A 22,820-nucleotide genomic window follows, 5' to 3' on the forward strand; every position below is an offset into this window, starting at 1 on the left:
CCATCTTTCGATACATATGCAGCTAGAGACAAGAGCTCCAGGGTTCTGGTTAGTACATCAGATAGCTTTTACAAATGAGGGAACTGAAGTTGTAGGTAACCAAGATGACTTGACTAGCTAGAATCCAAACTTTGGGAATCATGGTGTAGCATGCCTTTAATCTCAGCACTTGGGATGCTGAAGCAAGAAGAGTGTGAGTGTGTTGTACCCGTTTGAGAGCCGACTCTGATGATGCAGTCGCACTAGGGTCTTTTTATTCAAACTCGAGCTTGGGCTCACCACGGACCCCGACAGAGCAGGACGGGAAGGTAGAGGCCCGAGCCCACTTTCAAGCAAGCATTTTTAAAGGCAAGCCAACAAGTAACGGGGCTTCCAGCCTGGCACGGATCTAACTGGGGGCTATTATGGACTTTTGTTGCTCTTTAACATAATTGGCTGTGCCAGGAGCCAAACCATAAACTTAACTTCTGCTTTCCACCGGATGGTGGATGTCAGGAAGTGAAGTGCCAGGGGCAGGCTTGTAAGCTGGAAACCAGTGCTAGCTGTGGGTTTGTTGGGGAAGTGACTCAAGTTCAGCCTTAGGTCAGGTTCTCTAAGATGGAGTCAGAACCCAAGATCTGGTCTCTCAAGTTCAGGTCCAGCCTAGACTACTTAGGGACATTTTATTTCACAAAAAAACAAGCCAGGCTTGCATCTATGGTGTAAAGTCTCTGCCTTTCTGCTTTTACTACAAGGCACTGTTATTCTAGTGTCCCACTTTGTTTGAGTCTAGATATTTTTCAAGTTTTCTCCTTAGAGTTCATATGAGTCTGATTAGGCCTTTAAGTCAGCACCCTGGAGGGAAACCAGAGGTAGGTGGAGCTTTTGTGGGTTTTAAGAACAGCCTGGTCGACATAGTGAGTTCCAGGCAAGCAAGGGTCACAGGGAGTCTCAAAGAAACAAAAAGGAAACAAAACAAGACCACTTCTCCATCATAGTTTTTCTATCCTTAGAAATATAGTTTATAGAGATGCAACAAACTTTTAAGTTCTTTATTTAAATATCAAAAATATCTTAACTTTCTTAGGCAGTAAGACAAACCATTCTATTCTAGAATAGAATCATAACCCTTTCAAATTTCTTACTCATGAAAAATGCTTAAACTCGAGACTAGTGACTTTGTTTTCCCTTCAGGCTAGATAAACATGCCATCTGGGTATGTTTATTCAGAATGCTAAACTTGTAAGCATAAGACTTAACATCATTTTGAGTAAGTGTACTTAGGTAGAGCCTTTGGTGAAAATGAAATTTTGATAAGTTTATCATTTTTTTAAATTTATTTTTGAAAAGCATGAACAGGGATCTTGAAGTTGAATGTTGTTCTTTGGTTGAAGATTTCTCTCTATCTCCGTCCCCTATCTTCACTGCCTAATCGTGAATATGAGTAATGATCTCTTGCTATGAACACAATGAACTGTCTGTCTTTTTGAGGCACTTGAAGTAACAGTTGGCAATTTTTATTTTAGCATAAGTCCCTCGGAAGTACTTTTTGTGTTGTTGTTTTTGATACAAGGTCTCTCTAGCCCTGGCTGGCCTGGATCTCAGATCCATCTGCCTCCCATATGCTGGGATTAAAGGTGTACACCCACAGGCCCAGCCTGAAGCAGTTCTTGGTCAAATAATATTGTAAATGTTTTCCAAAACATTCCTTGAATTGTAAAATGTTTTATGAAGCATGTTATGTGGCCTAGCATTATGCTGAGAGAGAAGAGAAGCCATCACTGCTCTGTATCCTTAATGACTATTTGAGGAAAGAAGATAATGTTTAAGAAACACCTGATAATACTATCAACCACTCCCAGGTAAAGGGGCTGTACTGGTGACCAGAAATGGGAGAGCCAAACAGGGAGATCAGTAAGTCAAGTTAGAGATGAATGAGGTTTTGAATACGGTTGAGGAATACAAAGACTAAGAACTAGATAGAACTGGAAGGAGGGGCAGGTACCAGGAAGGATGCTCATGGCTGGGAGCAACAGTGTGAGTGTCATGGGAGCCAGAGTTGAGGAACGTTACCCAAGATGAGTGCTTGCCTCTAACCCCAGTGCTGTTGGCTGCAGGGACTTGCTGTGGCTTTCTGGCTGTCAGCCCGGCTAAAACAGCTCCTGTGACCTCCAGGTTCTGGGAGAAACACTGTGTGAAGAAGGGAGTAAAGCTGAGAGTTGACAGCAGGACACCTGACCTTCTCTCCTTCAGCCCCATACATACACAGCTCACACACATGCACACAGACCACTTTTTAATGGGACAAGTGGCCATTGAGCGTGCTTCTTGAAAAATGTTAACTGAATTTGGTATTAAAGGAGAATCTCAGTTGATTCTTGTTTTTGAGGTTTCAGCAGAGGAGTACAACTATCTACTTGTGTTATAATCACACACTCCTCCATTTTTTGGAAACAGGATCTCATGTAGCCCCAGGGTGGTCTTGAGTTTTGTATGTATTTCATGCTAACTTGGCCCTACTGCCTTAGCTTTCTGAATGCAGCTACACCCAGCTCTAGATACCCTGTAAGTGTTGTAGTACTCTTTGTATTGTAAGGTATTCATTTGTCTTACTGTGTGATTATATTGGAATGCTAATGCAAACATTCTTATTCTAATCCACTATAATCTCTTTTACCTTGACTGCAGCTGCAAAGACTTTTTCCAAATCATAACACTATGGAGTGCAACCAATACTCAGTTCTGAAACTACCTGGACTATAGTTAAATCTTTAAAGTTAAGGTATTTAGCACCCCCAATTCTAATGTCAGCTACCCAGCTGGTCACATATTGGGAGTTACCATGATTTTGTTTTGATATTTAAAAATTTTAGGATTCAGGAGAGCACATTAATGGTGTGTGCTAGTTTATTCTAAAAGACACCAAGAACAACCATGGAACAGATGCACAGAAAGCTGTATAGGATGTAGAGGTCCATGCTGTCTCTAGATGCGTTATTTTGTTCATCAGCACAGAAACTCTCCATATTTCTAACTTATTGGTTGAAGAGTTTTGACAGAGCTCAATTTACAATTCCCCCTTCCTGTAGGCTAGACGACTGGACCTTAAATATCACCATATACTCTCTTGGTCCCTATTGACCTCCTACATCCTGAGGGTTGACTTGGGTCCCCATTTCTTAAGTTATTTCATTACCATAAATAGAAGAGGTTGAGAATGACTTCCTACTGATTACAGGGGCTAGCTACCCTTACCACGTAAATTCCTAGGGTTTGGGGAGCTCTGTGCTACTAATGAGGAATAAAGACCAAGTAATATTTCTTAGGATATTATATTTATGCCCTCAGGTTCTAGGTGGACCTAAGCTTTGGTGGGCTATTATCCCATAGTGTTGTCAGGAAGACAATTCAGAAACTGTTGCCTGTTTGATAAGTACTTCTCATACTTGACTGTAATACCAAGGTGACCAGATTCTATCCAAAGAACATGAATTATAGTGGGTAGGATGTATAACAGGGAGGTAGAGGAGATGAATCCTAAAACTAAAAGTAGAAAGATTAGGGATGAGTGTTGCCCTGTAAGTGATCAGGCAAGACTTACTTGGAAACATTTGAGCAGGCCTTGGAGGAGAAGACAGAAGATACCATGTTGATTTATACAGAAGATCTTGTTCCAGACAGAATAGCAAGCACAAAAGTATGCAGATGGCTTGTTGTGTCGAAAGAACAGGAGGAGGTACTGGTGTCTAGGATAGGGAGACAGCACCAGGACAGATAATATGGGAACTTGGGCTTTTGTTCTGAATGAAATAGGACTACATTGAACACTTCTGAGTCAGGAATTGATAGGGTCTGAACTACATTTTAGAAGAATCTCTAAGACTGCTGTATTGTAAAGCAGAAACAACCAACAATAATAACAAAACCACTCAGGGAGACAGCTTTGGAGTAGTCCAAGTTAGTGATCATGATGTCTTAGGACAGAGATCTAATAAAGGAGTCTCAGTGGTCACATTTATGTATTTGTTAAAGGCAATTCTTTGAGATGGTTTTACAGTGTGAATGAGAGAAAACTCCAAGAAGATTATTTATTTATATGTATGTGTGTGTGTACATATATATGTACATATATATGTTCTCTCTCTCTCTCTCTCTCTCTCTCTCTCTCTCTCACACACACACACACACACACACACACACACAACCTGAAACAGGGTTTCTCTGGATGTCCTGACACTCAGAGGTCTGCCTGCCTCTACTTCCCACATGTTGGGATTGAAATCATGCACCACCACTGCCCAGCTGAAGACGAAGATTTTAAACTGAGCCTTTGGGAAAACAGAGTTAGTCTTTACTAACATGAGAAAGACCATGAAATGGATGGGTTTGGGTGTAAGACAATGATGTAGTTTTGAACATGCCAACTTTTCAAAACCTGTTTTTTAAAAAGTATTTAATTATCTTATGTGTTGCCCACACTCAAGTTCATGCACCATATGCACACAGTGTCCATAGAGGCAGAAGTGGGCGTCAGGCCACCCAGAGCTATATTTAACAGGTTGTTTTGAGCCACCATGTGGATGCTGGGACTTGAACCTGAATCTTCTAGAAGAGCAGCCAATGTTCTTAATGGCAGAACCATCCATCTCTCTACCCGTGACCATGTTGACATATTGAAATGCTGCTGTTATTTGTACAGTATTGTCAACAGTTCATCGGTTAAAGGCTTGTTCCTCAAGCAGCAATACTCAAAGTACTGTGGCTCCTAGAAGATAATGGAGGGTCACTGAAAACATGAAAGAAATAAGGGAGCCAGCCTCTCTGCTTCATTCAGTTTCCTACGTTACCTGATAAGTGATTTGTTGTGATAATCTCCTGCCATGATATACCCAGCAGTGGTGATACCTGACCTTAGCCGAAGCTTCCAAAACTAGGATCCAAGATGGACCTTTTCTCTTTAAGCTCTTTACCTCAGAGAGCTTGTTATAGTGATGTGATACTTACAAATACAAATGCATGTCCATCTTCTTTCTATAAAGATGATAAATTAGTTAGCTTCATGAATCTAATTGGCTAGAAGAGAGTAGACTGGCTTTGATAAAAGCTGGGACTCGTTGGCATTTAAAGCAGTAAAATTCAATTAGAATAGATCTGAGAATTGATCTTCAAGGAATTCTGAAGTTTAGAAATTGAAGAGGAGAAAGCAGGTAGTGACCAGTATGGTAGAGGAACCAAAAGATGTGCTTGGTGCAGGTAAAGAGATGCCTCACAAGGCTCACTTTGGATCAATGGCACAGATAGACATGATGATGACATAGCATTTGTTTATCTGACATGTCACTCTGTTTTATACAATGCTATATAAACTCTTTACCCTATCTACGGCCCGTTTATCACATCCCGAGGAATTTACTCAAATCAATTTAGAACATTCGTCTTTATGAAGAATTGAAACACAGAGCAGCTTTATGCTAGTACTTTAAGACAGTCAAGGCACCTGTTAGTAGGTAAATGCACAAACTGTGGGACACTTATGCAGTTTTTATCACAGTTAGAAGTGAGTTAACAACCCACACAAAGCCACAGAAAGTGTGCTTGTCTTGCTGATAGATAGGAGTCTAAGTGGAACTTAGTAATGCCAGACTACGGAGCGAATGAAAGGTCAGTGCTTGCTAGGTTTGAAGATGGATGAAGACTGCTAGGGAGAGCACTGAGGCATGGTGCTTTTGCTCTAAGAGCAGAACATGTGACTTACATTTGAGGCAAACTCATGGAAACAAGAATGAGCCCTAGTGCAGCGTACACGTTAGGTACAGTAATGATGGCTGATCAGTTAAGATGAATGCACCTTAGCAGTGTACGCTGTAATAATGCCAGTGGAGTAGATGAGGCAGCCGGAGAAACTGCTCACTGGTTTGTTTGGTTTTCTTGGAAGTTTAAAGTGTTGTAAGAAATAGTTAACAGAAATAACAATAACAGGGCTGGTGAGATGGTTCAGTGGGTAAAGTGCCTGCTGCCACACCTGACAACCTGAGCTTAGTCCCTGGAAGAACCAACTCATGGTTGTACTCCAACTGCCCCATGTGACACTCCCATACCTTCCCCACACAAGTAAATAAATGCACAAAACTGCAAGAGGAGGAATGCATAAGAAAATAACATAAAAAAAAAAAAAACCCAAGAGAAATAATGATATAAACATGCCCCAGAAGGGATCCAAGCAGCCTCAGGTACAGATTTTAAAAAGATTGGTAATTCTCAGAGACCTCAAAGGATCAATTAGACAAAGAGAAATGTTACCACTGATGGGAGAGTAGTTACTACTACATATTGTGTAGATAGTAAAATAAAAAAGAATAACTGTGCTGATTACATATTTAAATGAAAGGAATACATTCCTTGAAGAGCATCTTAATGAAGCAGGTAGGAGAGTAATTAGGAAACCTGAAGAGTCTTAAGGATAGAGAAATGAGATCTTTAATTAAAGCCTTCCACAAAGAAAATTCCTCCTCGGCTTCTCTGGTAAATCCTTCTAAATAATTAAGGAAGAAATAATATTAGTTTTAATTTTCCCAGGTAATAGAAAAGTAGAGCATCTTCATATATTTTATGAGGTTCACATCTACTACAGTCAAAGAGAAATTAACATCATTTAAACAGGTACAAAATTGGAAATATTAGCAAAGAATATTACTATATATTAAAATAATGTGTCTTGAGCATGTAAGTAAGGTTCATTTTAAGACTAAAGATGGTTTAGCATGAAAAATTGTCCAGTATAGCTGAGTGGTCGAGCAACAAAGAAGGCAAACTGTGATGTCCGACTTAATGGACGTAGAGAACTGCTGAAGAAACCAGAAATCCTTTCAGACTAGAAGCTATTACCAAATTCATAGTAGGGAGGATTTTCAATTTGGTCATCGGTTACTACAAAATCCTCTAGCTAATACACTTACTGATTAAATATTAAATGTTTCCTTCACATAAGCTCAGGAACAAGCCAAATTCTTCCACTGTGAACATTTTGTTCATTTTTTTTTTGGTTGGTCTAGCTAATTTAATGGAGAAAAAAAATGGATATGATGGTTGAAGAGAAGATTACCACTCATAAATTGCATCATTATGCATGAAATATAAACAAATGTAGCAGTATTAAAAATAGGTATGGGGTATTTATTTATTAACTTGATTTATTTTTTGAGACAGTCTTGCCCTGTATCCCTGGTTGCTCTCTTACTCACAGAAATCTACTTGCCTCGGCCTCCTAAGTGCTGGGATTAAAAATGTGCCACCATACCCAACCTAAAATTTGTAAATTTTTTAAGTTGATGGCTAAAATGTCAAGCAGCAAACCAGTTATCTTTATTATGCACAATTGGAAAGTAAAATATTTAGATGTCATTTACAATAACATTCAATTTTAAGTATATAGGAATGACTCTAAGAGTAGATATATAAAACATCAATATTTAAGACTACAAACTGCTCAGAAAATTTTAAAGAATGATTAATGACGAATCAAAGAAAACACATGGAGGGACTTATGGCTCTAGCTGCATATGTAGCAGAGGATGGCCTAGTTAGTCATCAATGGGAGGAGAGGCCCATGGTCCTGTGAAGGTTCTATGCCCCAGTATAGGGGAATGCCTGGGCTAGGAAGCAGGAGTGGGTGGGTTGGGGAGCAGGGGGATGGGGGGAGAGGATAGGGGATTTTCGGAGGGGAAACTAGGAAAGGGGATAACATTTGAAATGTAAATAAAGAAAATATCTAATAAAAAAAAAAAGAATGATTAAAGAGGCAAACTGCATCATGCTTGTGCATTAGGAAATTCATTTTTTAGGTAGTTCTTCCCAAGTAGATCTACAACTAAATATAATCAACATCTTTGGATATTTCTTTGTAAAAATAAAAAATAAACTGTAAAGCTTACACAGTTTTGGAAGGAGTAGAATAACCAATGTTGAAAAGTGAAGAAAGCAAGAGCTTGGTACAAAGGTTTCCACAGCTGCATCTCAGTAGAGAAGACTTTTCAGGGCAGCCTGTCAGTCAGCGTGCCTTCCCTCAGCACTACAAGGGTGGAAAAGGACTCACATATGCACACGGGAAAGGTGGAAGCAAACAGCCAGCATTTAAACAAATAAGCATACAAAGACCTTGGGAGAAAAACCAGAGGAGGTTCAATAAATAAATGTTTCTTAAATAGGGGCATAGAAAGTACTAACTAAAAAAGATAGCGACAGTTTGAAATTAAAGGAAAATTTCCTAAAAATAAAGAACTTTTTCTTGAAAATATGTGTGTAATTTTGTTTGTTTGTTTTAAAGAGAAAATTCCATGATAGGGGCTGGAGAGAGATTACTCCATTGTTAGAAGAGTATCCGGTGCTTTTCCAGAGAGAAGGCCTGGGCTCCATCCCCAGCACCCACATAACAGTCCTAAAGAATGCCACACCCTCTTCTGGCTTCTGTCAGCCTACCAGTCGTACACATGGTGCACAGATATACATGCTGTCAAAGCACACATATGCATACAAATTTTAAAAAGAAAAAGAAAATCCCCCAAGAGACATGAATCTAATATATTCGGCTACAAAAGGGTTCATAACCTGTTTATTTAAAGAACTCCTTCCAATCCATAAGAATCAGATTACTCAAAAAAATTTTTTTTCTTTTTCTATTGAGCAAAACTAGACCAAGCACTAACATATGTACACACAGTATCCCTAAAAAATACAGATGGCTGATAGGGTAAGATATTTAATGTCTTTAGATAAGGATCAGGAAGGTTACCAACGTTTTCAATAAGATTCTAATATATTCTACTAGAATGGCTAGAATGTAAGTGACTGACTATAATGCATATTGGCAAGGATGTAGACCAGCCTGAATTCTATCACACTGGTGGGTGTGTAATTGATAGAACCATTTTTAAAAAGTGGCAGATTGAGAATGAGTATATTTGCCAAAAGTGTGTTCAAAAAGTTTGCTAATACTGGAATTTCAAACTGGAAACAATTGCAATTTTTATCAATAGGAATATAGTTAAAATAATAGTACATTTGTGCCCTGGATGACAGTGTAACAATGGCAAATTATACTACTGTAATGTTCAATAGCATTGCTTCTATACATAGATAAAATGCTTAGAAAAAAGTGTTGCAAAGGCTATACGTTATATAGTTTCTTTTATACAGGTGAGATCAATAGATGAATGGACCCCATGTTCCTCAGGTGACAGGTAAATGGGTATAGTCCTTAAGGAAGAAGAGTGGTAACTTGGCCAGGGTACACATCCCAGGAGGAGCACAAGGAGGCCTTTGGGCATACCGTTTGATGTTAAAGGCTAAGTAATGCCCACAATGGAGTTACTGCTGGAACACCACAGTGAACCTCTGGTTCTGTCACAAGTAGAAGTACCTATGTGACCCCTAGCAGTGGACTGGGTGAATGTAATAAACGTAGTAGTCAGAAGTGAAGAACAACACGTGGCAGTGAATGAGGAAATAACATGAGAAATCATAAGCATGTTGAGTGAAAGAAAACGTCATCTGCAAAAGGATGTACTCTTATTTTTCAATTCATGAAATGAGATTCAAATGGTGGCAGGACCGTAGCTTTGGAAATAAATTAGTTGGTTCAATGCTGGGGGTTCTGACAAGAAGGAGTGTTCTGAGCGCTGTCCTGCAGTGTTCTTGACCTGCACTTGGTTTGTGCATTTTCATTGAGCTTTGCATTTATAGTCTGTGTGCTTTGTAAGCTTGCTATGCGTCAGTAAACAGTCAGAAACACATTTAAGGGGTCTGCAGCTGCTAAATTAGCTCCAACATGATGGGTATCTTTCTATTTTTAAAACTTGCTTATAAGAACTTAGTTCATGTAGTCCTTTTGTATACTTTGATGTTTCCATTAATTTAAAAAAAAAGTCATACAGCATTCACTTTTACAATTTTTTCTTTATGTATTATAAAGTTAATTTTTTTCTCTTAATGATTAGAAAGAATACTTTTAAACTAAGATAGGCTTGTATTTTATCTTAGCATTTCCATCTATTCCCTTTGTGCTTTGGTAGGAATTTATTGGTTGCAACCAGGTTTTTAATTTTAAGTTGTGTTCCAGGTTCTCCAACTGTGTATCACCAGGCTATGAAGAGCTTGTTCTTTCCTTTGCAGATGGCAGGCATACTCAGTAAAGTCTGCCTCCCTCGGTTTTCTTTAGCTTGCTGCAATGAGTTGGTGATTGGTGCTAGTTTTCTGGTAGGCATTCATAATGATACTGTCTGTTACACTGAGGAGGTGAGGTTGATCTGAGTTTCTTGGCTTTGCAGTTTCAGTACAAGCCATATACTGTCCCTGGTATTTACTGAAAATATTAATCTCTACATTTTAAAAAATGCCTCAAGTACCCACCATCTTTTTTTCAAATAGGAAATTATGTATCAGCGTACTATTTCATACTAATCTTTTTTGTTGTTGTTTTTAGAGAAAATCTCTTCATGAGAACAAATTGAAGAGACTACAGGAGAAAGTGGAAGTCTTGGAGGCAAAGAAAGAAGAACTAGAAACAGAAAACCAGGTGCTAAATAGGTAATATGTTGTGTATATATGTGCCCCTATTGTTGTGGAGCACTGTTTCTGTTTACTATGGTTTTATTTATCCACTGTGGATGTATGTCTCTGTGCTTACATGAGTCTCTGTGTACCACATGATGGCAGGTACCTGCAGTAGTCAGAGAAGGGTATGAGGTCCCCTGGAACTGGAGCTGCAGGATGTTGTGAGCTACCGTGTGGGTGCTGGGCAGTGAGCACTGGTCCTTTGGAAAAGCAGCCAGTGCCCTTTGCTGCTTGGCCACCTCTCCAGCTCCAGCACTTTGTTTCTGAGCTCACTGTACTTATTTAACCCATGTACTCAGGGCCAGCACTCTGCAGGAAGAGACAAGTAGACATCTGTGAGTGTGAGCTCAGCCTGCTGTGTATAGCAAGGTGCACAGACAACTCCCTCCCCAAAATTAACATTTACAAGGTTTCTTTTTTACCTTTACTCTTCTGTCTACTTTAATGTTCAAGCCAAAATCTCTATCATGTATAAGGTATTTGTGGTATTGTGTGATATTAAAAAAGGACACTCACTGGCTTCGGTACAGTTTTGTAATTAGGGGTGGTATGAGTTCTTGTTAAGGCAGCAAAGTTATAGCAATGGCATAGTTCAGAACTTTTGTGTCAGCTAGTGGTCACCTCCATTAGTGTTCCTAGAGCTAGGAAGACTGATTCAGTTAGGTTGCTGATAGTAACATTGATGAACCATTTGATTTAAGGTGATAAAATCTTTTCCAACTGTTAATTAATGTTCGTCTTAGATAGTTAGTGAAGAATTGGACTTTTCTGACATGGAAGTCACCTATTGGGTGGCAATGTTTTCTATTGTATTCTAGGACAAAAATTCTCTAATGGACACTGTCCAGGTGTCCTAAAATTTAGTTCTGATACTGACACAGGATGAGGGCTCAATCCTACCAGACTGCTTCCACTTCAGATTGCAGTCATAAAGCCAGGTCATGACCTGTACCTCTCATTCACAGGCTATAAATTGGGGTTCCAATGACTCCGTGCTTCAGATCTATTAATTTGTTAAGAGTTGCTCACCAAACTGAGGAGAAAGACTCACCAGTTATTTAAAATAATACAGTGAAGGTCACAGATGAGCAGCCATTTGGATAGATGTAAAGAAAAAAGTGTGGGTGAGGGGGTATTCATGCCCGGAATACCACTTTCTAGGCCCCCATATATTTAGCAAGCCTAGAGTTCCCTAAACCTTGTTTTTCCGCCTCGTGAGTATGTATTTATGTATGACTATAAATGAAAGAGAGAGGGTGGAGAGATAAATGTAAGATGTCTCTGTAAGTCACTCTCCACCTCAGTTTTTGAGAGAGGCTCATTGGACCTGGGGCTCTTTCTGATGACCTGCTCCTTCTAAAGCTCTGTAGGTCCCTGGTCAGGAGTCAGCTCATTACAAGAGTTTCAGGAGTTACCAGAGTGCCAGAGGCCAAATACTATATTTTATTGATCAGTATCCATTTACACCCAAAATTGGGTAAATTCAAATATAAAGACTTATGATTTTAAATTTGACTATATTTCATGTAAAAAAAGAATTTCATAAGGCTTAATTCAACTTTTAGGTTTTTGTAGTCAAGAGTCCTTTTTTACTTTCAGCATTCATTGGAGAGTAGAAATGAAAAGTACTGAAGTTTTTCCCAAGGTATTTTTAATCTTTGATTAATTGACAAATAAAACTATAATGAGTTGGTAGCTTGCAGTGCTAATAATTACCTAGTGTTAATATATAGGGTCAATCGTGGTGGCACATGCCTTTAGTCCCAGTACTATGGAGGCCAAGACAAGTGATTGGCTGAGACAAGTAGAGTGTTGTGATACGAGGTCAGCCTAGTCGAAAGAGAGAGAGTTCCAGGCCAGTAGGGGCTAGTGAGACTCTTAAAAACAAAAAGAACAGAAAACCAAAAACATACATAGTAGCTGAGTGTGCTTGAACACTTAATAATCCCCATTTGAGGTGTAAAGCATCCTGGGCTCCAGAGAGAATCCATGTCAACTCCAGGCACAGCGGTGTGGGAGAGGGGATACAAAGGCCATTTCTGTTGATCTTTTTACATACATTTTCAGTTAGTGTAGTTACAGTTTAGGAATCTTTCTCCCACTTAAAAATTATATTCTGGTTTTCTTTAGGGTATAACTACTAAAGAACAGAAATGTTTTTTTCTTTTTAAGACAAAATGTTCCATTTGAAGAATATACAAGACTTCAAAAACGACTAAAGGACATACAGAGAAGACATAATGAATTTCGAAGTCTAATTTTGGTTCCTAACATGCCTCCAACAGCATCGATCAATCCTGCAAACTTCCAGTCCTCAGCGATAGTTCCTGGAGTGGAACTCTCTTTTCCCCCTCATCTGCAGGTATGAACATTTTTTAAAAGAGACAAACATTTCTGTAGGTTGTTTTGTTTTACCAGTTTAGAGAGTTAAAATTAATTTGAAGTTAAAGTCAGTTTTAACTTGCTGTATATATTTTCTGAGTAGATTTAGATATACTCTGTCATAGTGATGGCTCTCGAAAGACATTTTCATATTTGGCTATAGATAGCATAATTAGTGAATCTCTGAGCAGCTTAGTTTTATAGCTTAATTCTATACAACTCTCAAGAACTTACTAATGCCACACACTGCATATATCTATATAAATTTCTGTTTAATACTAGTGAAGAATGTTTTGAGAGAAAGCACCATTTTTCTTTCTAATCCATAGATGAAGAAATTGAGAGCATTGTGATGATGCCCCTAAGACCCTAGCTGAATACATCACCATGAAGCTCTGTTTAACCCTAACCTATCTGAATCCAGAGCCTCGGCTATGTCTTTATCGGCCCCAGAGCTTTCACTGGATGGCATCCAGAACATGGACTGCCTGAGTCATGAGACACTACAGTGTCAACATGAGACTGTTGTCTTCGGATTGAGTTGTAGGCCAGACCAGGCGCAGCATTTAGTAAATTACAGTGACATTCCAGTCTTGTCTGAAAGCTGCCACCTCTGTGTACTCATGCCCTGACAGTAGCATTGTCTAACTTGCTGCCTGGCGACTTTTACTCCTAGGGAGGAACAGACTGGGTTTTACTTAAGAGTACAGTCTGAGGCAGGAGAGAAGAGCAAGTAGTTTTTAGATTGCTAACCTGGGTCATTTCTGTGCCACACTTTGGAGGCTTATAGAGAGGCAGGGACATCCCTAGTTTTTCTAGGTTTCTGTTAATGTGTCATTTTTAAGGAGGAACAGCATCAAAGAGAGCTCTCTCTCCTTCGCAAAAGACTGGAAGAACTGGAGACTACACAAAGAAAACAACTGGAGGAGCTTGGGTCTCCTGGGGAGTGAAGCCTGAAGACAGGCAAAGCCAGAGATTCAATAAAAGTCTGACGGGTAACATGTGGCACTGAGACGCCTTCTTCCTGTTTGCCAAAATCTATGAGCTGCCTCAAGAAAAGGTACTAGCTGCGCACTGCACTGCATGGGCTCCAAGATTTTAGGATTTTACTAAGAAAATGAAAGTATTCATTTATTTAGAACATGCATTGACAATCTTTTGACAATGCAAAAATAAAAGGAACTAGTTAGTTAAAAAAAATCAAGTTTTCAAATTAATTTCTGTTTTGTTGATATTTTCTGGCATTTTGCTTGAAATATATCCACCCTGAAGTCCCTTTTCCTCATCTTTGAGATGCCTACTTGGTAATGACAAAACCAATAAACATCTCCTTTATTATATATAAACATTTTGGAAAAGATGATCATTTAAAAGTATAAAAAACACTTAAAAGTTTCTAAACATGTTTATTATAGAAATCTTTACCTTTTCTAAAAGCTGTGCACTTAATTTATTGAATAACTTAATAAATATTTTTGTATCTCTGCTGTTTGTGTTTAATTTTACTGATCATAGAGTATGTACTAAACAGTTGAGATGACATCACTTCTGTGGCTTTGGTGAGTTTTAGAAAATGAAGTCCTGTGGCTGTAAAGAGTTGTTGGTCTTACTAGAAGCAGTGAGGTATTGAAGTATCGCTGGCACTTAGTTTGGTTTCTCACTGTTCGGTTAGGATAAAATAATTATGTTTTATGTCCTTCTGTTTTCATTGTGCATCATTGGAAGCTTCTTTATGTAATGCCTTGGAGGGATTCTACTGGAATAATTTCATGTCAGCAAACGGAAGCTCAAATTTATGTGGATTTGTCATTGTATAGAAGTCTCAACAGCCAAAAGTCAGGTTGCTCACTGAAGACAGGAATATAAGTGAGCAGCTCTTGGCACCATTTAGCAAGGAGCTCAGTTTACTGAGTGGAGCTGCCTATTTATATGCAACGTACCGTGACATCTTGTTCCTGGAAAGTAATTTAGGTTAAGAAACCTATTAAAACTAGAAAAGACAAACAGTCCACATTTGTTACATCAAAATGTTTATTTTTGGATATAGACATTTAAAACATTCATCTCCAAGAACAACTTCAGTCAGGTATACAGTAAGAAATAGACTTTAAATCCTAATACAGAAAAAGTAACAGAAGTAATTTTTAAGTGCTGCTTTAGACACTAGTGTTAGAAAAAAAAGTTTATAAATTAATTGTTTTGCACCAAAAATATGCAAAGAAACTTGAAACTAGATACTGTTTGTCATTTGCTTCTTTAGTTGTTGAATAGAGGCCCAGTGACTGATTGTCTTCAGCACACATCTAATTTGGACATTCTGTGCATTTGGCTAATGGGATCCAAAGTGTGATCTAGATAGTGCTTTCCACTGGAGGATTGACAAACACACTACATACATTAGTGAATCTTCACACCACCTCAGTGAGGTAGGTTAGAAATAGTATACAGAAATTGAGGCACAAAGAGGTAAGTGACTTGCCCAAAGTTCCTAACTCCTGAAAGAGGCGGTAAGGCTCACACAGGACTCATGTCAGAGAGCTGGACAGGGACCCCCTGGTGTAGCATTTGTAACACCTAGCTAAAGCTGTGGCTCAGCCTTTGCGTTTCTGTTCCCCAGAGAAGGGAAGGGTTGTTGGGCAATTCTCCTACCCTTGGCTCTCAAGTCTCCTCCAACTTTTCTCTTAGGAATGCCTTCACCTCTTTAAAGACGGTAGCAGCTTTAAATGGGGACCAGACCTCTCACCTTTCTACTTAGAAATAGACTATTTGGTAGTAGTTTTGGGATGTGTCCATTGGACAGACAGTAGTCAGAAGAAACAGGATTGGGAGGGCGTCTGTCAGGGCAGCCACTGCACTGTTGAGGTGTCAGATAGTAAGGAACAGAAAGGACTGCATTTACCAAGACCATTCACATTGCAGTCTAGATGGGCCAGGCAGTGCTGGTAAATGGTTTTGAGGAATGTGTGCTCAAGGTTTGATTGGCTGATTGAAAGAAAAGTCCTTCCTAAACTGGGGGTTTGGAATCCCAAGGGTAGGGGTGCCTGCCACAAGGTAAGTGAGAGGGCCGTCAGGTGACACTTTTTACTTCTGTTTAATAGAAGGAAAGCACAGTGGTATTAAAATTAGTCACGAGCAGCAAAAATTTGGGAATAAAAAAATCAGCAATAAAAAAGACTACAGTATAACTTGATAGGAAATTCTTTGAAAAAAAAAAAAAAAAGAGGCACGAATAAAATGAGTATTTTTAAATCTTTCTCCTGTAAGGAATACTTTCAAAAAGTACATAGTAAGACTAAGATACCAAGTTGTACTAATATTTTCCAGGCCTTGGGCCTCAAATATATATATTTATATATAATACTCCAATGTGAACAACAATTTGATGAAATGTAAAATGTATCTTTTATTTTAATCACACACAAGTATTTATAACCACAGGGTTCACCAGAAATCTAAAGCAAGGAGACACTAGCATAGAAATGTAAGATTACAGGAGTGACTTACACATCCACAGACAGTTCTGATCAAACAGAAGTAAAGTCATGAACTCTTTTTCTTACAATACCCAACATGTCCACTACCAGATACATGAAAAGATAAAAAAGAGACACACTGTAGGACAGAGTCTGGGAAAACTGCTGTTGAATTTCAGTGAGACCCACCCACTCTCCTTGCTTTAGAGCTGCTGTTGATGAGATGGAGGTGGGCTGAGGAGCCCGGCTGGCAACCACTGAAAAACACGAGCCCTTTCAACAATGTTGCAACACTGTTAGTTTTTGGTTTAAACACACAACTCACGAATGCTAAGTGTACACACTACCAAATTCTGCCTTCAGCCTTTCCAAGAACTACTGGGGAAAGAGGAGGAATGCCGCAGACCCCCAGGGTTGCCCTAACACCCCCTCCGGGTTTCCAAAGGACTCCTTCCACACTCTGAGCTTTGTTAGTATCCCCTTTCTTCTGCAGAAGTACAGTGTAGTCACAAGTGCTACATAGCTGTAGTTTTCCAACACAACCACTTAGATATCATTGTGCTTAAGTGGAGACTGTAGTTACAATACTGACACTTGCTTACTGGCCCTGTATTCTCTGTAAACAAGGAGGCTGTTTGCAACAACCACTTCAGCTCTATTTACAGAAAGGTTCCCACGATATACCCACAGGCACAGTGGTTGATAACGCTTTCTAAAAGCTGTGCATGTGCCTTGGTCTCTTAAAGGACAGTGCTCGAAGTGGAACCCATGTGCAAACTTAAGAAATTAACGACAAAGAGTAGCTCAAGCAGCCAGTTTGCTCCCAAGCTGTCTGAAGAACTTTGTCAAATAAAGCCAGGCCCCAGGGTGCTTACATCCACTTGCATTTCTTCTTTTCATCAAATAAGACTTTTACATGCAAGAGTTGTTTCTGAGCTTCTTCCAGCCCTCGTTCTCTTTCTAGTTTATTTAGAATCTGTTGACAATTAGAACAGTTATTTTACATATTAGAGTTTTAGCAGTACAATTCACAATTCTGGTGGGCTTGCTCTTTCTCTCTCTCTCTTTTCTTTTTTGCATTCCTGATGCTGTGAGTGGTAAAAATCTGTATGAAACAGATGCCAGCAGTTTCTTCGATCATTTCCATACTCACTTTGCAAGTTGTTTTGCTAAGTCATTATCACAGGATCAACAACACTTGGGCTTGAAATAGAAGCCCGCAAGAAATACCATCTATTTGCTTACAAATATGGGGCCAGACTTCCAAGGCCCTCTTTTTATGCATTATGCCACAGCCATTCCAAGCACAGCAAGCATCCCTGGGCAGCCAGCATGCAGGCAAGTATTCCTCAAATGCAGCAGGCAAGGGCATCCTGATCAGAGATGAATCCTTCCATCTCTCTCCCTCCCTCCCCTCCCCTCCCTCCCCTCTGGAGTGCTTCCCTTCTCACCCCTGGCCCCTGGAGAGGGAGAGATGCTTATCATGTTTAAGGGACTCATTGCCTCTACCCTACCTTAGCTCTTCACTTGATCTTCAAGTAGCAAATGGAATTGGTGAGCTATTCTCACCATTGACATGGATAGCCTGTCCCAGCATGACTGAGTAGGGGGGAATCAGGGAAGGGGGAATTAACATATATTTGGAAACAAGGAATCCAGATTAAGGAGAATTAATCATAAAGGCGAATGGTAGTTGCTACTTATGGTCGTAAAAAGCCTGAGAACAGTGTGAATTGGTATTTGCTTAAGTTAGGAGTAGTATGTCATGACCTCATAACCATGGAAAACAGAATCTAGGTAATGTAACAGGCTTAGCTTTCACTTTTCACAGACCACAATCAAACATGAACTGGTCCCATTTAACAAGGGCCAGAGTTTACTAATCAGAGTTTACTTGAGTTGTTGTGGCTTTAGGCCCCATGAACTCAAATGTAAATTCAGGCTGGTCCAAAGGTGGGCAGCATGACCGACTACAAGAGGGGTAGCCATGTGCACTCTGGCTCGGGGCCTCCCTTTCTGCCTATTTGGGATGGAAGGCTGTACCCAACTCCTTGTGGTGGGCTCGTGGACTAAACTGTGATAAATTTAAAAAAGAAAACAATTTACCTCATCAAAATACTTTACGATGTATTTGTAGATTTCTGTCAAGGCCACTTCTTCATTAAATTCATTTTCATGTTTCTGGAAAAAAAAAAAAAAAAAAAAGACTTGTTGAGAGACTCTGAAATGACTGTTTTGAAGTAACAAATGTACAGGCTTATTTCTGCTTCGTAGTAGTACCTTAGATTCCTGAGTTAAGAATTCTTCCATTTCTAAAGATGACAATGGAGGCAAATCCCTGATTGCTTTGTAGTAAGACTTCACTTCCTCTTTGTAGGTTGGTATATCCTTGGCATAGAGAAGTTTATTGGTTGGTGCTTCCTGAAAAACAGCAACAGCCACAAGAAGCATAAAGTCATGGGGGGATGTACAGTGGTTCAATGTGACTGAACTCCCACCGGCATCCCTTCCTGCCAACAAGGCTTCACACGGGAGGCCTCAGTGAATGTTGACTGAGTGACTGACTGCCATCTAGATAGTTCTGGTGAGTCACTGTTATTTTCAGGCAGATTAAATGCTAATATATTCAGCCTTCCTCTCATAAAAGAACTAAAATTATTATTTTTGCATGATTTTGAGTTACGGTAACAATGGAACTTATTTCAATCACAGTTCATTACTAATGGCCGTTAAAAAGCCTGAATTAAAACGTTGCTCTCCCCCTCACCCACCAGTGAATTTTGGCATTTCTAAAAGACTTGATTGTAGAACTGATTGAGCCCTTTATATAACTGTAAAACTGGTAAGTAATTGGCAGTGGCAGATTTTCTAGCTTGTCCCTTCATTTCATTAGATTCTAAAGATCTTCCAGTTTGTCCAGGAACCACATGTCACCAGTACTGGTAACTCTGATGTCTGATTTCCCAAGTATTCTTTGGCAATTTGCATGGTGTTATATAAATATAGTAGTAGGAATATGTAAGCAACTAAATGAAGATGAAATCATTGTTGACAAATGTTTTTAAAATGTCCATGAAGATAGTTGAATTAATGATTAGACTAATGTCCCAATGTGTTTTACAAGAGTCTAGTGACTGAATCAGTGGCTTGGAGAATTGGTCTGAAGGCTGCCTGTACTGAGATGTTCCAGAGAGGTACATGGCGGGTTTTAAGTGGACCCTGCAAGTTGCATGACCATCCATTCAATTAGCATTTACTTATCCAAGTATCACTGGCAGACATCAAGCGTACAAAGATGACAGCGCCTGCTGTCTGCCTTTGAGAAGCTTACAGTCTTGGGAAGAGGGATTCACTGCCTGAGTGTGATGTGAAGCATCACTAACAGACTGCAGGAAAGGGAAGGATTACTCAGCTGGACAGAGGAGAGTTCACAGCTAAACCACTTTGTGATAACAAAACCTGTGACCTTCTGCACCTCACTCATCTATAGAATGGGAAGCATAGGACCTGAAGGATTAACTAAACCTAGGAAGTGAGGGTTTTAAAAGCTCCTTTTACTGTGAACAAGCACATTGTGTTTTCAGTATGGTATAGGAGACACAGTGGGGAAGTTCATAGACAACCAAACAGATCAAAGTCTCCTTGCAGTTCTTCTTACACATCAAGAAACTGTGTTTGTGGAATCAAACTCTGGCAGATGGAGGAGGAGTTGACTAACAGGACCGAGGCCAGTCAGGAAGTTCCCTGTAGCACAGCAAAGATGCCATTTGTAGGAAGAAATGCAGTAAGAAGGTGAAGAGGAAGAGTTTAGCGGCTGCGTGGGCAGCAGGGCCATGGGTGTGGGTTAGAAGGAAGACATGAGAGGAAATAAGAGGGACGGGAGGTTTTAGAGAGCGGAGTGAAGGCAGGCTTCCATAGGAACATGGTAAGCGTTGGCAGTTCCGAGTAGGGTTGTGGCACCTGGGGTCCCTATGAAACCTCAGTCTCTGGAGGTGATTTCAGGGATACTTATCAGAAAGCAAAGCTGGGCCTTACCTTCCCCAGTTGCTGTTCTGTGAGAGAAAAGGCATCCATGAATGCTTGGGCAATCACTGACAAACAGCTGTCTATGTGTGGAGTCTTCTTAATGTCAAAGACAAACTGAGGGTTCTTCAGGATGTTTACCCAGAATCGAAGAGGGAGGCTGTTTGAAGGGAAAACAATCTCTTCTCAGGCAGGACTTAACATAGCCAGTGGTCTGCTCACCAGTTTGTAAATGAGTGTGTATGACCTTGTTACCAAAGTACATAAACCCGCTTAGCCAAACTAATAAGCAGCAGGTGGCAACATCACTCAGACCCCAAAAGGGCTGACCCACCAGTGAGTGAAGGGCAGGCTAGGAAGTCCAAAAGTGACCCTGGACAAGAATTCCATATCTGGGTTCGATGAGATGATGTCACCAACAAGAACTTTTCACTCAAATCTGTTCCGCCTGACCCCTTTGAGCCCCTCTGGTCTAAGCCACTGACATCTTGTCTGGATTATTTGTCCCCAGATTTTGATCCTTCTAAGAGAATCCGATCTTACCACCCACTTCTCTCTTGAACTATGTATCCTTCTGTCAGGTCTCCTCCCCTGCCACTCTTAACTGAGCTCGTTTCATCTCCACTATGTCCTTTACTGTCTTCAATTCATGTCACCCTCGATCACATCTCAGGGCTGTACAGTGTGGTCTGTCTTTGGACACCCTGGCCTGATCCTCTGACCCTCTTTTATATTCTCCATTGCACACATCACCTTGTGGTGCACTTCAGCGAATGCACCCCGTCTCTCTACCTACTAGAATTCACACTTGGAGGACAAACTTGAAGTGTTTTCCATACCACAGCAATATGGCACAGTGTAGACAGTTAAAGAAATATTGGATATGAACTTGAGACTCATTCAAGTTCCACATCTGTGTTCCAACTCTGGCCTAGCTTACTGCCGCCACCACATGGGTGCTGGATTGTCAATGGCTCAGTCTGTTGTGGCTGGTGGTTAGTACCTATGCTGGGTGTAGGGGTTGTCGGGCCTGGGGATAAGAGGCTGGCATTGAGAACAGGAGTGAGCCAGAGCAAAGGGCAAGACTGACTACGTGCTGAACTTCACCTTTACTGCTTGCTAGCATTTAGAGGGCTTTGAGCTCACGTGAGACATGCTATTGTGCCATGTCTGGGTCTCAGCTGAGGTGCACAGCCTTTCAAATAGAGACAGTGAGCTATAGCAGTCTTCTGAGGAGATACCAGCGTAAGTGTGGACATCCTGCATCTTCAGGTAAATATAAATTAAATAACGCTGTCTACTACCACAAATGACAAGAGCATGAGCCATGTAGAATCCCAGTTAACACACAACTTGAAAATTATAAAGCGATTATGTAGGCACAGGAACAGTCTAGTAAAAGTAATAGGTTTAACCATAAAACACTTAATTTCTCATTCCTCACTAGTCTAACATTTTAGACAAGTCCCCTTTCATGCATTAAAAGATAACAGAATTTTGTTATTTTATCACCTAGAATAGAATTCAAACCCTGAGATTCTGGTACAGTGATTCTGTATATAATAATATGCTCTAGGTTCTTGAAGACAGCCAGTAATCACCTACATTCCTACCTGTTTGTTTTCCAGATGTGTACAACATCAGGGTCTGTGATTTTTTTGTTTTCAGCTTGGGCATCCAGAAAGTCAAAGAAGTATTTTATAGCAAATGGGGCCCTGCTATTGGGCAAACTCCAAATGCTTCGGAAGAGTTTCTCAAGCACAGAGTGAATTGCCACCTGGAAGACAGAAGGGGAGGCTGAGATACACGGGAGTCGTTTTGAAAAACGAATGGAAAAGCCAGCTCCAAGTTCCGAAAAAGGGCTACATATACCAACCAGAGCGAAGTCAGCTGAGGGGCAATGGGAAATGGTCAGATGAGGTCAGCAAGAGGTGGGACAAGGGTCGTGCATGTGCTCACTTGCTGACAGCAACACTGTGTAGATGGAGTATGATGCAGAGATAGGTGTAGGTAGGTGGGCGTGCGTGCGTGCGTGCGTGGTGCACAGGAAGCCACTTGGTGTTTGGCCTTTGCTGTGTGCCCCCTGGAGAATCTTGAGTGATGGTGCTCCACTGCTAGATCTGTTGCCTGTTGCCTGCATTTCCATTTCGGGGTTTAAATACGGACTTCCCAATGCAGTGGAGTATGAAGAGCTCTCTGGGAAAACTGAACAATCAAATGGCACCGGCACTCCTCTGCCTAGCACACAGATCTCCTCAGGTCTGAGCAGATTTGCTGAGGAAGCCTGCCCAGCAAGGTAACAACAAGGCCAGGGGGACAGTAATGGTTAGTAGTGGAGCAGAAATCCAGAGACTT

General features: G+C 40.3%; 2 protein-coding genes across 4 annotated transcripts in view; one reads left to right on the forward strand and one right to left on the reverse strand.

The window, feature by feature from the left end:
* The window catches only part of Cep83 (centrosomal protein 83), a 106,571-nt gene extending 87,487 nt beyond the window's left edge, over positions 1–19,084 (forward strand). The window contains exons 14-17 of one of the 2 annotated variants that reach the window (XR_003837767.1): positions 10,457–10,560; positions 12,760–12,949; positions 13,815–14,029; positions 18,820–19,084. Coding sequence is in view for 1 of the 2 variants with exons in the window: in XM_021175324.2 (XP_021030983.1) it covers positions 10,457–10,560; positions 12,760–12,949; positions 13,815–13,919 (399 nt within the window). In the remaining variant the exon portion in view is untranslated. Of the gene's footprint in view, positions 1–10,456; positions 10,561–12,759; positions 12,950–13,814; positions 14,457–18,819 lie in introns of those variants that run through there. The other variant, XM_021175324.2, reaches the window with a different exon arrangement.
* The window catches only part of Plxnc1 (plexin C1), a 157,584-nt gene continuing 149,746 nt past the window's right edge, over positions 14,983–22,820 (reverse strand). The window contains exons 27-31 of one of the 2 annotated variants that reach the window (XM_021175323.1): positions 22,079–22,242; positions 20,478–20,625; positions 18,723–18,863; positions 18,549–18,623; positions 14,983–17,418 (exon numbers count right to left, since the gene is read on the reverse strand). In XM_021175323.1, the coding sequence (XP_021030982.1) occupies positions 17,314–17,418; positions 18,549–18,623; positions 18,723–18,863; positions 20,478–20,625; positions 22,079–22,242 (633 nt within the window). In that variant the 3' untranslated portion in view covers positions 14,983–17,313. Of the gene's footprint in view, positions 17,419–17,949; positions 18,042–18,548; positions 18,624–18,722; positions 18,864–20,477; positions 20,626–22,078; positions 22,243–22,820 lie in introns of those variants that run through there. The other variant, XM_029482386.1, reaches the window with a different exon arrangement.

This window comes from Mus caroli, chromosome 10, assembly GCF_900094665.2.
Source record: "Mus caroli chromosome 10, CAROLI_EIJ_v1.1, whole genome shotgun sequence".
Classification (NCBI taxonomy): domain Eukaryota; kingdom Metazoa; phylum Chordata; class Mammalia; order Rodentia; family Muridae; genus Mus; species Mus caroli.